At 44.2% G+C, this 15,870-nt stretch overlaps 1 protein-coding gene across 2 annotated transcripts; it reads left to right on the top strand.

The window, feature by feature from the left end:
* The first annotated feature begins 303 nt into the window (after positions 1–303).
* rela (v-rel avian reticuloendotheliosis viral oncogene homolog A) lies at positions 304–15,658 on the top strand. Of its 2 annotated transcripts, none has more exons than XM_084548736.1 (11): positions 304–437; positions 2,217–2,252; positions 2,461–2,606; positions 5,746–5,891; positions 6,923–7,014; positions 8,706–8,840; positions 9,570–9,674; positions 12,069–12,284; positions 12,382–12,462; positions 12,556–12,639; positions 13,557–15,658. In XM_084548736.1, exons 1-11 carry the CDS (start codon positions 431–433, stop codon positions 14,426–14,428), a joined length of 1,920 nt encoding a protein of 639 aa, XP_084404862.1. In that variant the 5' UTR covers positions 304–430; the 3' UTR covers positions 14,429–15,658. The 2 variants fall into 2 exon arrangements, with proteins under 2 accessions (XP_084404862.1, XP_084404861.1); XM_084548735.1 differs by having other exon boundaries at positions 13,554–15,658.
* Positions 15,659–15,870: the final 212 nt, after the last annotated feature.

Below are 15,870 nucleotides of genomic sequence, written 5' to 3'. Positions count from 1 at the left end.
AATAAATCAGATGAATCAAAGCGAGAAACAAATAAACCACCATGAGTGTGACTAAGACACAGCGATGATGGGGGGGACAAGGTTCACGGACTGCACGGTTGCTGCACAAATCAAGGCCAAATGTTGACTATGACAACAGCGCATTACGCAAAACACCAAAAAGCTGCAACTCTCTGTTCCCCAAACACTCGCTGCGTCTCTGGAGACGACGCTCTTACCGGAAAACGCGCCACCGTGTCAGCAGAGCATCCCGGCGGCTTTACTATCTCGCCTCAGCTGTGGGTGGAGCGAAGGAGACCGAGCGGCGGCTCTGTCAAGAAGTTTTTCTGGAGTCCTCGGTCGTGTTTTTTTGCAAAACCAACAAACAAACAAAGTGCGGAGAAACCCAGCGGCTGGCGCGGAGAAACGTGAGCCGGACCCGGACACAGCCATGGATGGTAAGCGGAGCCGCTTTTATTTCACCCGGCCCTGTTTACTCAGTCCCGGAGTCTGGAGGTGAAACTGTACAGGGAGTTGTTTTTGCGCACAGGGGGAAAGCCCCGCTATCATTTTGAGTTTTGCGCTAACAGGAGGAGTCTCTTCCCGGAGAGTGAGCTAACGAACAGAAACACGTTTGACTTTATTGTTTTTTTTTTTAATGAAACAATAAATAACGAGCTAAACTCAACCCTGCTTTAATTAACCCACCCCCACGCTGTGCGCGTTTAACACACCTGGCACGGGGAGACCATACAGTGTGTCTCGCGCTGCCAGGAGGCCTGCCTCGTCCTTCCACCTCATGGATTCGGCTCTAGCCACCAGACACGCCGAACCCCATTCACAAATCTCTAAATTTAAAGTTTTCTAGGAACTTGAGCAACTACACCACGCTTAACCTGAATTTTAAACACCTCCCGGTTATTAACGATATATTTTCTCTTATTCGGCTGACAGTTAACCCGTCAGGTAGCTTTCGTATCAATTAATCTTGTAATTGGTCCTCGCTGCTCGCAACCGCCCACCTCAATTTTAATAGACGGAAATCATTTAAATAGCAGGGAAAAGAAACGCATTGTGGTAAGACGTGGGCCGCTTATGTGAATGTATATACAAGCAGATGTTAAGGATATGTTGTAAAGATAACATTTTACAAATGTGGTATTTTATGTCACATTTAATGTGTATTTTAACTGCAAAAACATTAAATTGTAAGATTTTACAATGGAGTTTTGAACGTAAGTACAAAAAAAAGCTTGAAACCGTTGCTAAGCGTGTATTCTCATGTGGAAACGAGCGAGACGGAAACAAACAATGTGTTTGACAGTCATAATAAGATGCCTAATGAAGCATTCGCTCAGGCAAACCGGAGCGAAGGTGACTCACTGGGTAGCCTCTGAAGCTTCAGCTGTGTTATGGTATTAGTACATTCAGTGATTTATGAGCGGTGGCGGCGTGGTACTTTCACATACTTTCACTTTCCGGTGCTAAATGACTACCCAACGGTGTCTTTTTACATAACAAGTCAGAACTGCAGGCCTCACATTTTGTATTTGCCTGCGTTCATTTCACGTTAATCTCGCGCTGAGTGACTGATTTTGGCCCTCGTTGCCTTGCTCTTGGAGAGCGGGCATGTCACAGCCCGGATCCTGCTTCATGCCTTTGCCTTGAACTAGTTCTGCTAGCCGAAAGGGTGGAGCTTTGACCACCTGATCTTTTGTCACATTTCACTCCTGAGCACATGAAACCAGAGCGCCGCCTGAGCCGCCAAGCATCCGGGCGGGTAACATGACACCAACACTGTCTGCCTGTCTTTGTTTGCCTTCTTCTTCTTCTTCTGTTTTTTTTTTTTTTTTTTTTTTTTCTTCACGCACTTCTTCTTCTTTTTTTTTTTTTCTTTTTCTCTTTCTCTCGGGCCGGGGCAAGTTCACGAGCCGGCAAATTATATTTAGCCGGGAAGCCCTTGCTTGTTGCGTCCCGGGCGTCCTTTGACCTCGCTGAGCGCTCTGCACTCCGTCTGGTAGATTTCCATCCCGGACCACGCCACAAATGACAAACTCTTACAAAAACCACAAATATGTGCTAGAAGCCGGCTTCTGGGTTTTGTCATGTGCGCTGCCACTGCGTAACTGCGTCCTGTAAACGTAGAGGCAAACCACAACTTCGCTGGGAGACTCTGACTAACTAACAAGCGGTTGCATTATTGTTTTTTTTTCCTTTTCTTCCTTGTTTCTGTCTAGGTGTGTATGGATGGAACCTGGCTCCACTCAACCCAGGTAATAAAACAAAATAAACAAGTTTCCTGTTCACAAACCGTCCCTTTGTTTGAGTTTGCCTGCACAGATTTCATGAGCAAACATTGCTTCACTGGTTTGTGCTGGTGATCGATCACCAGCACAAACCAGTGAAGCAATGTTTGCTTCTTTTGTGCCGTGTGTGCCAGACCTCAGCATTGTCTCTGTCCCGTGTCTCTTCTCCCCTCAGTCCAAGCAGTGACTCCCTTCATAGAGATCATCGAGCAGCCGAAGCAGAGGGGCATGAGGTTCAGGTACAAGTGTGAAGGACGTTCGGCCGGCAGCATCCCTGGAGAGAAGAGCAACGACACAACTAAGACTCACCCGGCCATCAAGGTGAGTTGTTGTATGTTTTGTGTACGCCACCCTACAATAATATCCTACACTGATCAGCCGTAACATTATGACCACTGACAGGTGAAGTGAGTAACATTGAGCATCTTGTGACAGTTCAGTGTTCTGCTGGGAAACTTTAGGACCTGGCATTCATTCATTCATTCATTGGTGTGGATGTTACTTAGACATGTAGCACCCACCTAGACCAGACCAGGCACCCCCACCCCATAGCAATGACACTCCTTGATGGCAGCGGCCACACACACAAAGACGATTTAGGAACAACTCAAAAAAACGTGAAGAACAGCACAAGGTGTTGACCTGGCCTCCAAATTCTCTAGATCCCAAACTGATCAAGTTTCTGTAGGATGATCCACAGAGGCCCCTCCCCTCAACCCATAGGACCCAAAGGCCCCTACTAATAACATTCTGTTTCCAGACATCACAGGACATCCTCAGAAGGTCCATGTCAGTTCTCTGATGAGTCACAACCGTTTTGGCGCCACAAGGAAGACTTGCACAATATTAGGAAGCCGGTCATAATGTTACGCCTGATCTGGATCAACAGTCCCTAATATTTACACAGTTATTGTGTACTTAGTTTGTGCGAGCACATCGGGGCAGGTCGAGACTGATTAATCTCTCGCTCCGACTGGAACATTTTTTGTCTGCTTTGTTTAATTGCCGCCGACTGACAGTACGTGATGACAGACACGAGTCTGGTAAGAATTGTGGGAAGAAAAAAACACCACAGAAAGTGTTGACAGATAAGCCAGTTCTGCGTAATCAGGTGTGATCAGCAGGCGTAGATGTGCGTGAGGGTGTTTCTGCAACCAAGAGCGAAGGAAAGTGAATGAATCTAATGATAAAGATCAAAGAAGCAGGGGAAAAAAAATTAAAACACGTGTCGCCTGTGAGTGTCAAAGCATCTGCTAGTAGATGAAGGTTAAGACCTTCAGATTTTGCACAGCATAACTAAATATATCAATTGCACTGAGACAGAACAGAGAACGTGTCACGCGCTGTATATGCAGTTGAAAGCGCATCAGGTATATGATTGCTACAGGAACATGAGACCGAAATACACTTGTGCAAAAGGTATAGGTAAAAAAAGAAAAAGAAAAAAAGTATAAAAACCACTGTGCATACTTTAGATAGATGTGCCCCAAATAGTTGAAACTCTTTTTTATATGTGCCCATCCGCCAGACATTATAAATATGGACGGAGGAACTGCTTCTTGAAAGTGAAGCCAAAGCAAGTAGAGCTCCTCCTGGTGGCTGGCTGCAGTATAGGTCAGAAGCTCCGCCCCCCCTTCATGTTAGTGGGCGGGACTTGAGCCGAAATAAAACACTAAAATACACGACAAATAAATTTTTTTTTACAAGGATGGTTTCTGTCATTTAAGGTAGTTAATATAATGTTGACGCATGTTCAAGTTTAATTTTAGTTGTTTGACGCTATAAAAACAGGATGTGACATAATGGCGACCGCTAGTTGCCATGCCAACCGCTCCGTAAAGCGTCCGTGGGAACGTGATAGTTGTAAAAACAATTTTTAAAAATAAGTGCAGCGTATAATCCAACATTTCCTTCCAACTGGTGGATGTAGGGCAGAGAGCAGTAGTAATTAAATGAAACGCAAGTGAGTCTGGAGGAAGTGTGGGCGGGGCATCGATATCGCGTCCTGCCCAGACTCCTGTCTCCAAAGTCGCAAAATGGCGCCTCCCGTATCCCCTGGAAAATGGCGTCAGTTTGGCCAGTGTAAGGAAGGAAGTGGCGCCGCATTGTCCATATTTATATACAGACTATGCTCTGGTTACATGCACTTGAAACCCTTTAAAGGGGAACTACTGTTTTTTACAACCTGGACCTTATTTCTGGCATAAAATACAATCGTTTACTCACCCACATAATTTTGGTGTTATTTGGAGTCATTCGGACGATATTTAGATCTGTATACATTCATATAGTGGGAGTGAATGGGGCACCGAAATGCAGCCTCTAAATAACGCATTATCTGCCGTGAAACTTGTTCATTTCACTAATATTTTGTTATGATACGCTAGTGCTATTCCCTGTTGAGTCCGGAGTTACCTTTAAGGGGTGCGTTTCAGACGATACAGAGGGAAAATAAATCTCTTTTCTGAATAGTCTTAACAGAATCAACTCCACGGTGCTCAGGTGACGAGTATCACTACGTCGCTGTTACCCTTCTTCAACACGATGCTGATTTGCTGACTCCAGAGAGACTCCAGACTAACTTTCTGCTGCAGATATTTTGTGGGCAGGGGCAAGGCAAGTTTGTCTGCCACGCTACGGTGCAACATGTGGCACTTGTAGTACTCGGTTTAGAAGTTACTTGACGCTCTTGTAAAACTTGCGGGTGAAGCGTTCTCAACACCAATATCTTTTTGGGCCATGGAAAAACAAGTGGTTGTGAAACTGCTGTTTATTCTTACATCGTGTTTGCCCAAGTGTCGTGGTAATCGCAAGTCAATAAACCGCTCGTAAACACGGCGGTACATATGGAGGTCAGGGTAATAATGCGTCGGATGAATGTACCGAGATTGGATCAAGAGTTTTAAGACATGCAATGGCGACGGTGTGCGATTTAAAGCAAGCATTTTGGTAAATATAAGAGTTGGATGCAGCTTAGCGCAAAGGAGAGTGGCTAGCCTGGATCTGCAAATAAAAAATGACTAAACCGGATCTTAATCTGTACAAACCAGTAGAAAAAAAAAAAGTGTGAGCAGATGGAAGTCAGACAAAGGAGAGCGGAAGATGGCCAAGTAGTAAAAAGCTTGTTAAACGGTAATGTTTGTGGCTTTGCTTCCCTTTGCACAGAGCCAGGCTAGTTGTTGTGCCCTATTTTCAGATAAATCTGCCGGCAAAGGGAAACCGCAAAAGGTCAAACTAGCTAAAAGCTTTTACTAAAGACTGCTGCAGCTTGTAGACGGTGAAAAAAAAAAAGGTGCAGCCAGTGCCGAGATCTACTAAATGAGGACTTACTGAGAGGCATTCCTGCAGTTTGAATAGTAAATAGCACCTTGCATGCATGTTTGTCTAGGCTGGCGGCGTCCCTAAACTTAACCTGCACCTTCGTATCAATAAACTGTGGCTCTTTTTCCCCCCCGGACAGGTGCACAACTACAGCGGGCCCCTGCGCGTCCGCATCTCGTTGGTGACGAAGAACGCGCCGCACAAGCCTCACCCCCACGAGCTGGTCGGCAAGGACTGCAAGCACGGCTACTACGAGGCCGACCTGCAAGAGAGACGGATACACAGGTAGGTGCGAGGGGAATGGTTGCAGGAAACGCCACTTGGTGCCAACTTACGCAGAAGTGCCTCGAAGAAAAACTGCAGTTTCGCTTTAACTCAAGGTGGCATGTTTTATTTTTGTGAGTGACCTAGATAAGGAAATCATCAGATTTCAGGGAAATTACGCGCTGTGGTGAAACTAGTCGCCGGACGTTTCTTGGGTGTGGAGCCGAGTGAAACATTAACAGAGAGAGTTTGACTGAGTGGGAGGCCTTGCTTCCTTTTAGGTCGCGTACGACGATGGCAAATTGCAAAAGTTGAAAGCAAAGAAGTGGATTTGTAAAGAGGGGCTTCGGTAAATGACGGGACACCTCTCGTTACGTAATGTTATGTTTAAACTTAGGTCTGCGTCGTTTGAACCAGTTGACCTAGCTGTGTTTAATCTGTGCCTTTATCACGAGAGCGAGGCCCAAATCAAACAAACAGCCTGTACAGCACACAATAAGCAGCGGTGTGACGCAGACAGACTATATTAGTCATTTGTTTTCACATTCAAGGATTTATATTTAGCTCCTGTCTGCAGTACAGGTTATTAAAGACACGTCTACGATAAAGCCATTGGGTGGCTTATGCCAGTTTGCAGGAAGATAGGAGTCTAAATAACATGCCTATCGTCTTTTAAGCGAGATAAACGACTAGATTTTCAGAGAAGAGGCGTTCACTACAGTATGTGGACATGGACTACCACTCGGGGATATGAGATCAGCAAATTCTTGACTAATGAGTTTAACGAAGAAGAAACGCAGACTGGGTTAAAGGCGGATGAATCAGTGCAGTCTTAAAAAACTAAAAGTTAATAAATCATATGCTCTTGAGTGCTCACCTCCCACTTGTCTTAAGCGATCCTCTGCTCCCACGAATGCAGTCATCAACGCACATTCATATATACTGATGTGTGGCTTTTCTTAGGAACTGGTGCGACCAATTCCTAAGAAAAGCCATGTCCGAAAACAAGTCTGAACGTATGCTTCAGTGGTCTCTTACGCTTTTGTCTGCAGTTTTCAGAACCTGGGCATACAGTGTGTGAAGAAGAAGGATGTGAATGAGGCCATCACTTGCAGACTGCAGACCAATAATAACCCCTTCAACAGTAAGTACTCGGGACACAAAGCCCTTCCTGTGTCGTTGGCATTTCTGTAAAAAAAGGGATTGTTCTGTGTGCAGAGAGATTGTCCCACTCATATCTAAAGAATGTTATTTTGCTGGAGTTTTACTCAAATAGACGGGGTTTTGTTTGATAAAAGCAGAATTTAGTGACTTTAAAAACACCCGTCACTCGCTGCTATAAAGACAGATCGCTAAACGGCAAATGGAGCTCGTGGGTTTGTGGTTAAGCCGAGGAAGACCGCTGCTAGGCAACCGTTGGCATCTCGAACAGTTCAGCAACGGCCGGGTTACCTTTACGGTGAGAAATGCGAAGGCAGAATTAAAATTGACTTAATAAGATGTCTCTGGAAACGTCAGCAACAGTTCAACACGTGAACTCGGACGTTTCCTGCATAAAATTGCCTCCATGTTAGCTTGCTAACTGTTAGCCTTGGTGGCTTGTAGATGCCAGCAGCGGTCATATCACGACTTGTGACTAATGTTAACACCTGAACTGCAAATATTCTGTGTACACGACGACGTCCAAAGTCCTAACCACAAGTTCACAAGCTCCATTTGAAGTTAACTGTACTCTGTTTCTGTCAGTTTAGCCTGAATTAGCTAACAAACTGTCAAGTACTGTCGGCGTATAAAAGCTTTTTTAGCTAACGTTAAGCTAGATACGCTAAAGGATGCATGAGGAAGAATGCAAACTCTGGAAATTACCATTTTTTTACAACCTGGACCTTATTTCTGGCATGAAATACAATCGTTTACTCAACTTTATAACTTTGGTCTCATTTGGAGTCATTCGGACGATATTTACATCCGCGTATATCCATATAGTGGGAGTGAATGGGGCACCGAAACGCAGCATCTAAATAACGCATTATCTGCCAAGAAACCCGTTCATTTCACCAATATTTTGTTATGATATGCTAGTGCTATTCCCCGTTGAGTCCAGAGTTACCTGTTTTCTATTCGCGGACGTGCAGCAGTTTGTTGTTCTTTGGCCAGCTGTTCCTCTCTCTGCCTCCACATCCTCCTTTCAACGAGCTCCTCATCCGTATACTCTGGCTCAAAATGGTAAGGACATCCATCATAAACAAAGTCGTCGTCCAGAATCGGAAAAATATTCAGCCATGTTGCAAAAAACTAGCAGTAGCAAATTACAGGTAAACAAACCGACCATCGCGGGTGTACATGGCGCTCAGAGATGACATCATCCAGGTCAGAGGTTAGTAGGTCAATCTACAGACCCCGGATGATGATAACTCCGAACTCAACGGGGCACTAGTGCATCAAAATATTGTTGAAATGAACGAGTTTCGCGGCAGATAATGCGTTATTTAGAGGCTGCGTTTCGGTGCCCCATTCACTCCCATTATATGGATATACACAGATCTAAATATGGTTCTAATGACTCCAAATGACACCAAAGTTATATGGGTGAGTTAAACGATCATATTTTATGCCAGAAATACGGTCCAGGTTGTAAAAAAAAAAAAACAGTAATTCCCCTTTAAGCTAGTTTCACTCTTACAAACTACCAAACTGACTCATTAGCATGAAAAGTAACAGAGAAACGGTGACCCTCCTATTTGCATTTTGAGCTAACGTGTTGCTGTGCTTTTCCAGACTGCTTTGTTGCCTGATTGTGCACCCCACCCTTTCCCTTCTCTTTCCTGGCTACAGTTCCTGATGCAAAGGTGTGGGAAGAGGAATTTGACCTGAACTCAGTCCGGCTATGCTTCCAGGCCTCCATTACTCTGCCTAATGGGGAGCTGTTTCCTCTGGAGCCTGTGGTATCACAGCCCATCTATGACAACAGTGAGTTCACAAGACACATACATAGAAGTGTTATCAAGATTCATGTGTTAAATGAATATTGATATGTGGCGTAGAAGTACTGTTTGTGTGTGTAAAGCTGATAAACCAACATCTCTGTTAGCTCTGTGTAGCCACACCATCACACGATATGAATCTCATACCCATCCCGCAAACTTCAATTCCCTCAGACACTCTTTGTTCCTCTTTTCTTGTCAGCCCGAAGGTATTTACAAGAAATTTAACCTTCGTTTTTTTTCAGTCGGCATTCAGCTGCGGTCCATTTATTTCATGGCAAGCCCCTCCCCGACTCGCTTGCTCAGTAGTGACAATTCAGTTTGAGCTTCGCGTGACTTTACATATTGCTTTTTCTTCTCAAAAACACGGTGATCAAACTTCCTGCGCATTCCCCTGAGGTTTGCATTTGCGACCAGGATGCACGCCACTTGGGAATTGACTACGTGTGTACAAATCACTTCAAATATCAGAATAAATGAACGTTTTTCCGTGCAAAATTTGTTCTATGAATTAAAAACTCAAAAATTAGCAGTAGTCACAATTAATCGAAATGGTATCACGCAAGTTGTTTCAGTAAAATGTGGTAGAAGATAAAGAGGTAGCGTTGACTTGTTGGCCGCAGCCCACATTCCTCTGCAGTAACCATTTGTGTGGTGTTAATCTAATGTTTTTGAGGTTTTTGTTTTTAATTTTTTTTTTATTTCTGTCTTCTAGGGGCCCCAAACACCGCAGAGCTGAAGATCTGCAGAGTCAACCGCAACTCCGGCAGCTGCAAAGGGGGCGACGAAATCTTCCTGCTGTGTGACAAAGTGCAAAAAGGTTAGAATGTGCCTGTGCTTTACTTAACGCCGCCCACCCCCAAACTCTGTACTTTCTATTTGATCCGTCTATAAATAGCAGCCAGGGTCTGACTAAGCAGATATAAAGCTCGCAATACTAAATCTAAATGCAGAAAAGGAGTAAACCCCTCCCGCCCACGCGAGATCAGGGGGGAGCTGTTGTACACAAGAAAGCACGCTGGCTCATTTTGAGTAAGTGAGCTTAATATAGAGGCCTGACTCTCACGACTGTAGCGGTGCGGGTTTCGCAGTGTGGGTGACGAAATAGGACGACCTTGTGAATTACAGCAACGACGCTCTTTCCAAATCGTGTTTCCTTCTTCAAAAGTGAAAACAAGTGGAAATGTGTGTAGGAAATACTGAGGCATGAAGGTTTTAACAGTTTGGTTTTTAAAGAATGAAATAAGAATAAGAGTTCTCCTCTTATGAATGAAAGGAGATTTGCTGCTACCCAGAGGTTGTGCTAGACTTTTTCGTCGTCGGTCATTTTGACTGGCAAGGTCATAAAAATCCCGTCATAATCTATTTTTATCCGTCACTTTAATTTTTTAAAATGATAATAAAGACATATTCAATGGCATTTAATTTTCATTAAAGTTTCATCAACTTTAAGTACTTTTTTCACAACAGTATTGACTTAAAGTGGTAACAAAAAAAAGTCTTGTCCGTACTCGGAACGGGACTGCTAGCGTAAACAGCTCTTAGACAGTACCGTAGGTTGAAGTGCTTCGGTGGTATGCAAATTCCATTTTGGTAGCCGTTAGCCGCATAGACATAGACTTAAATACATATTGTATTGTCTATGGTTAGCCGAGCTCTGACGTGTGCATCAGTGTAATCGGTGTACCAGGAAATCGTGCACCGACAAAAGTTCTGCGATGTTTGGAACGCAAACTGCGATGAGAGACAAGAGCAAATTAATAAGGTCACTCGCCACCAAGTGGTCAGGGGTGTTAATTGCAATCTGTCAAAATGACAGACGGCCTTCAGACCAGACACCTCCACCCCATAGCAATGACACTCCTTGATGGCAGCAGCCATCCCCAGTAGGAGAACGCTTTAGGAACAACTAAAAAAAAATAAAAATAAAACGTGAAGAACAGCACAAGGTGTTGACCTGGCCTCCAAATTCACTAGATCCCAAACTGATCAAGTATCTGTAGGATGATCCACAGAGGACCCTCCCCTCAATAGGGCTCCCCACTAACAACATCCTATTGCTGGACACCCTCAGAAGGTCCATGTCCATTCTCTGATGAGTCCCAACCGTTTTGGAGGCACAAGGGAGACATATATAATATTAGGAAGGTGGTCATAATGTTCTGCCTGACTGGTGTATATCTGTGGTATCAAATGATCCCATTTGCTAGTCGGTACCTCCCTCCAGTCCATTTGATTCATTAAACAATGGCAGCAGTTTTCAGTGAAAGAAGCAACCTACGGGGTCCGGCCCAAATTAATCAACCTGCTGATGAGTAAAGTAGAGAATTGGAAACTAAATAAACCATCTTTGTCAAGTTTCCAACTTGAACCACTGCGGCAAAAATAAAATAAATAAAAAAAAAAAATAACTGCGGCAACAAGTCTGAACAACCTTTGGTTTCAGATAACACGACTTTATTGCACGTGTGAGGTTTAGTTGTCGATGCAAAGCCCGCCTCGTTATCTCTACTTGTGGTTTCTATCACAAAACATATTTCTTCCTTTGTCGGATCTTCACTTCTCAATTTTCCAGTGTTTTTGCTGACTTTGGGAAAAAAAAGTGTTCTACTTTATTTAAAACGTGCTTGAAAAAAAAACTGGCTCACATGTAGACAGTTTCCTGTGTGGGTTGATCACAAGGCCAAAATCTTTAACCCTGAGATTTCCTGCTCCTTTGACTTTATCTCTTCCTCTGTTTCCATTCTTTTGTATTAGCTCTTCCTAATTAACACTCACACAAAGGAAAAGTATGTGAATGCTTATCAAAGATCACGCTGTGTGCTTTGTATTTTCAACATGGGAGTTGTGAGAAAATCCCCTGAGTACTTCATGGTGCAAGGATTACATCATTGGACTAATTTATAACACTCTAGGTCCTGATGTCTACTGGAGACAGCCGTTTTGACAACGAGCCAGAGCCGTCTAATTTTTACTTGGAGTCTCCCTCCCTTTTGTTTGAAGTTGTACATCTGAAGCCGGTTGCGAGGATTTCTGTTGCGCAGCGGCGAATGTGATGCAACACTCCTTGGGGGTCTTTCTGTCTGTTAATCATGTTCTTCAGAGCTGCTTGTGCGTTCAAGCTGCAGAGAAAAACGCCTCCGTGGGGCCGCGTGTTTGACGTTTGTTCTTCTTAAAAGTGACGAGTCCCATGTTTTTCTGTTTCCCCCCGCAGAAGACATCGAAGTGCGGTTCTTCCAGGACTCCTGGGAAGGGAAGGGCACTTTCTCCCAGGCTGATGTGCACAGGCAGGTGGCCATCGTGTTCCGCACGCCGCCCTACCGCGACACTAACCTCACCGAGCCCATCAGAGTCAAGATGCAGCTCCGGCGGCCCTCCGACCGAGAGGTCAGCGAGCCGGTGGACTTCCAGTACCTGCCAGCCGAGCTAGGTAAGAGGCAACGTTCCCACGCTTCCTGGTACTCTTATCGTAGGATTCATTTGTTGATCAAGTGATTTATTTATTTATTTTTAAATGACCCCTGCAGATGAATACAGGCTGAGCGAGAAGAGAAAGCGTACAGGAGACATGTTCCAGAGCATGAAGCTGGGTCCCATACTATCAAGTGGTACGTTTTTTTTTTTCCCCTCAATTTTTTAGTTTTTTACTTACTTTCGTTGTTGTTGCAGTGCAATGCTAACCACGTGTGTTGGAATTTCAGTGTCCATTCCACAAGATAGACGGCACATAAGCCCAGCAAGGAGACCAGTGGCATCCAAGCCTCCGTCAATCACCTCGCAAGTCGGTGAGTCCGTTTGATTTATTCGTGTCAAGTCTGCTGAGACTGTCTTTACTATTTCAAACTGAAGCATTAGGACATATTAGTCGGCTGGAGAGACAGCCAAAGGTATTAACTCCTTGGAAATTGCAATGGACCTTTTATTATATAGACTACTTGAATATTGATGTGGTTTTTTCATCTCCTTTTCTTTCTTTTCATGTGCTGCAAACATATACAACCTTATTTCTGCCATAAAATACGATCGTTTACTCACCCATATAACTTTGGTGTCATTTGTAGTCAATCTGGAGATATTTAGATCTGCGTATATCCATATAGTGGGAGTGAATGGGGCACCGAAACGCAGCCTCTAAATAACGCATTATCTGCCGCGAAACTCGTTCATTTCACCAATTTTTTTTTATTGTACGCTAGTGCTATTCCCTGTTGAGTCCGAAGTTACCTGTTATCATCATCCGAGGCCTGTAGATTGACCTACAGTAATTTGTACTGCTATGGTTCGTCCACAACCTCAGAATCGGAAAAAATATTCAGTCATGTTGCCAAAAACTAGCGGTAGCAAATTACGGGTAAACAAGCCGACCGTCATCCAGGTCAGGATAACAAAATATTGATGAAATTAATGAGTTTCGCTGCAAATAATGCGTTATTTAGAGGCTGCGTTTCGGTGCCCCAGTCACTCCCACTATATGAATATACGCAAATCTAAATATCTCCCGACTGGCAACCAATGACACAAAAGTTATATGGGTGAGTAAACGATCGTATTTAATGCCAGAAATAAGGTCCAGGTTGTAAAAAACAGTAGTTCCCCTTTAAACTGATCATTATTAGTAGCATCTGTATGAAGATTGTGTTGTACTGTAAGGATTTTCGGAAGTGGAACTCAAAACCGCTTCTTTCGTTTCTGTTTCCAGCAGGTATTTTGCCCCATGGTGCCAGTGGGGGGGTCAAACCCCAGCCCACCTACTCCTATGGTCAGCCAGGCCAGCTCTTCTCAGCCCAGCCCAAGGTGGAGACCTCCTCTTCCATCTCCGCGGCGACTACAAGCCAGTCATGGAAGATCATGGAGACTCTGAACCTTGGCCCCAAGCCCAAACCCAACCCAGTGGCCTCCTTCACAATGAGCCAGGGAGCTGCCCCTTCATCTTCCTCCTCTTCTAACACCACCACCACAACCAACCAGGACTACTCAACAGTCAACCTGTCAGACCTGCATGAATTCTTCCCCAACATTTCCTCGGCCATGGCCCAGGAGCCGCCGGCAGCTCCTCAAGGAAACACGGCCACCTCGCAGACCAGCAGCAGCTCCTTCACCCTCCAGGGCTCCCAGTTCAGAGTGGATCCAACAATCGATGAGGATATCCCAGAGTTCCCTAGCTTTTCTGAAGCCCAGGTCCCGGTCACCCTGGACAGCCTAAACATGGATGACTTTGAGGACCTTCTCAACCACCGGCTCATGAACGAGGGTGGCAACGGCGCGTCAATGTTGGCTCAACCTTCCTGCCCACCAGCTGCCCCATCCAGCACCTCTGCCGCTGTCCAGAACAGCGCGCCACCCCAGAACTCGTCCGACCCCGCCAGCAACCCAGGAAGCACCTGGATGAATTATCCCAACAGCATCGTCAACCTGCTCCAGGCCGAGGGCATGATTGACATCGCGGCCAACAACAACCACAGGCCCGCAATGCTGGATGAGTTTGACGAGTTGATGTCCGCTGATGAGGATCGTCTCATTTCCATATTCAACAGCGGAAGCCAAGCTGGGTTCGTCTCAGGACACCAGACTTAAAGGTTGTCCCTGTGATTGATTTTTTGTTTGTTTTTTTAGACATTTTTACAAAAACCACTTGTATCTCCCCCCTTTAGCCTTCAGAACTTAAGCTCCCTTGTTATTACTGACAAAAATGGAAAGTGGACATGAAGAGCTGGAGGACACAGAATGTAGCAAACCTCCTCACTGTGGACGTAAAAAGCCAGCAAAGACTTGTCGTGGTGAAAACGTATCTTGCCCTATTTCATATGCAGTTTCTCTAACGAATGACGCAAAACATATTCAAATTTCATCCCACACGTAGCGCCAGCCGCTAGCTTTTTCGGTGTATGTCGACTCGATGTTGGAAGACGTTGGTTTAAAAAAAATATATTTGGATCGGACGCTTTTTAAGGGCATCTGTTGCTTTTGGTGAAATGTGTCAAGCTTCGTCTTTTTGTGCTGTCATTATACATGTTTTGGTAGCTATGGTCACAGACGCGTTGAGGTATGATCTGTTTTTTTTTTTTTTTTTTAGGGATGCACCGAAAATTTTTGGCCGAAAACCGAAAATGCACTTTCGGGCCATTTTCAGCTGAAAATTTATCGCCGAAACAGGATGTTGAGATGATGCAAGCAACAACCGCAGCAATTTTCGTCCGAAAATGGCCCAAAAGTGCATTTTCGGTTTTCAGCCGAAACTTTTTGGTGCATCCCTAGTTTTTTTGACTTTAATCAAAGGACCTCGTATTCCTCGAGATTGTAATCCGATCCAGAGGCAAGTCTAAGCGAGTTAGGTCCACTGTTATACATATATATATATAAATATATATATATATATATATCCCTTTGGAATATAAATGTGTTTGTATGCGCTTGAAATGTTTGGCAGTAACCGTCTGAATGTGCGAAGAACCAAATGAAGGGCTACATGTAAATAACTATCAAACAAGCAATATAAGTACTGATTACAAAAAATATATATTTGTCTTTGTCTGGTGACGTAATTGCCTTTACGCTTTAATCGTTTTTTCTACAGTTTATTCACATTTTATGAATAATAGCTGCAGTCTAACTCAACGGGGTTTTAGACCTGTAGGTCGTCTCGTTATACGGTGTAGTAAAAGAAGCTTTATTGAGATTTTTTTTTTTTTTTTATGATGTAAGCAGACTTTTTTTTAGTATGATTATGTGTTTTTGCTGTCATGAATAACTAACTCTGTCAACATCCAGAACACTTTTCTTCACAATAAAAACCCACACCGTGTACGGACAGTCGTCAGAAGTACATTTTATTTGGCAACTCTTGTTCGTGATTGAGCACAAAGCAAAAAAAACAGAGGACGCAGACGTGTGTATTGTCAAAAAGAAGTGCTTCAACAGGATAAAATTATTATCCTCTGAAAGTGTGCGTACAAATCAAGAATTTCGGCTTCCCTGCCACTCAAGGTAATCTAATCTCTTGATTTAGTAGTGTAAGA

This window comes from Chelon labrosus (genome assembly GCF_963514085.1).
Source record: "Chelon labrosus genome assembly, chromosome: 1".
Lineage (NCBI taxonomy): Eukaryota > Metazoa > Chordata > Actinopteri > Mugiliformes > Mugilidae > Chelon > Chelon labrosus.
The sequence above is the reverse complement of the archived record's forward strand: the minus strand, read 5'-3'. Positions and strand labels throughout refer to the sequence as shown.

Bases quoted from the DNA above. Each gene is read 5' to 3' on its own strand.
- rela (XM_084548735.1), top strand. The intron at 5,892-6,922 runs GTAGGTGCGAGG...TTTTGTCTGCAG, and splicing joins CAAGAGAGACGGATACACAG to TTTTCAGAACCTGGGCATAC. The intron at 8,841-9,569 runs GTGAGTTCACAA...TCTGTCTTCTAG, and splicing joins ACAGCCCATCTATGACAACA to GGGCCCCAAACACCGCAGAG.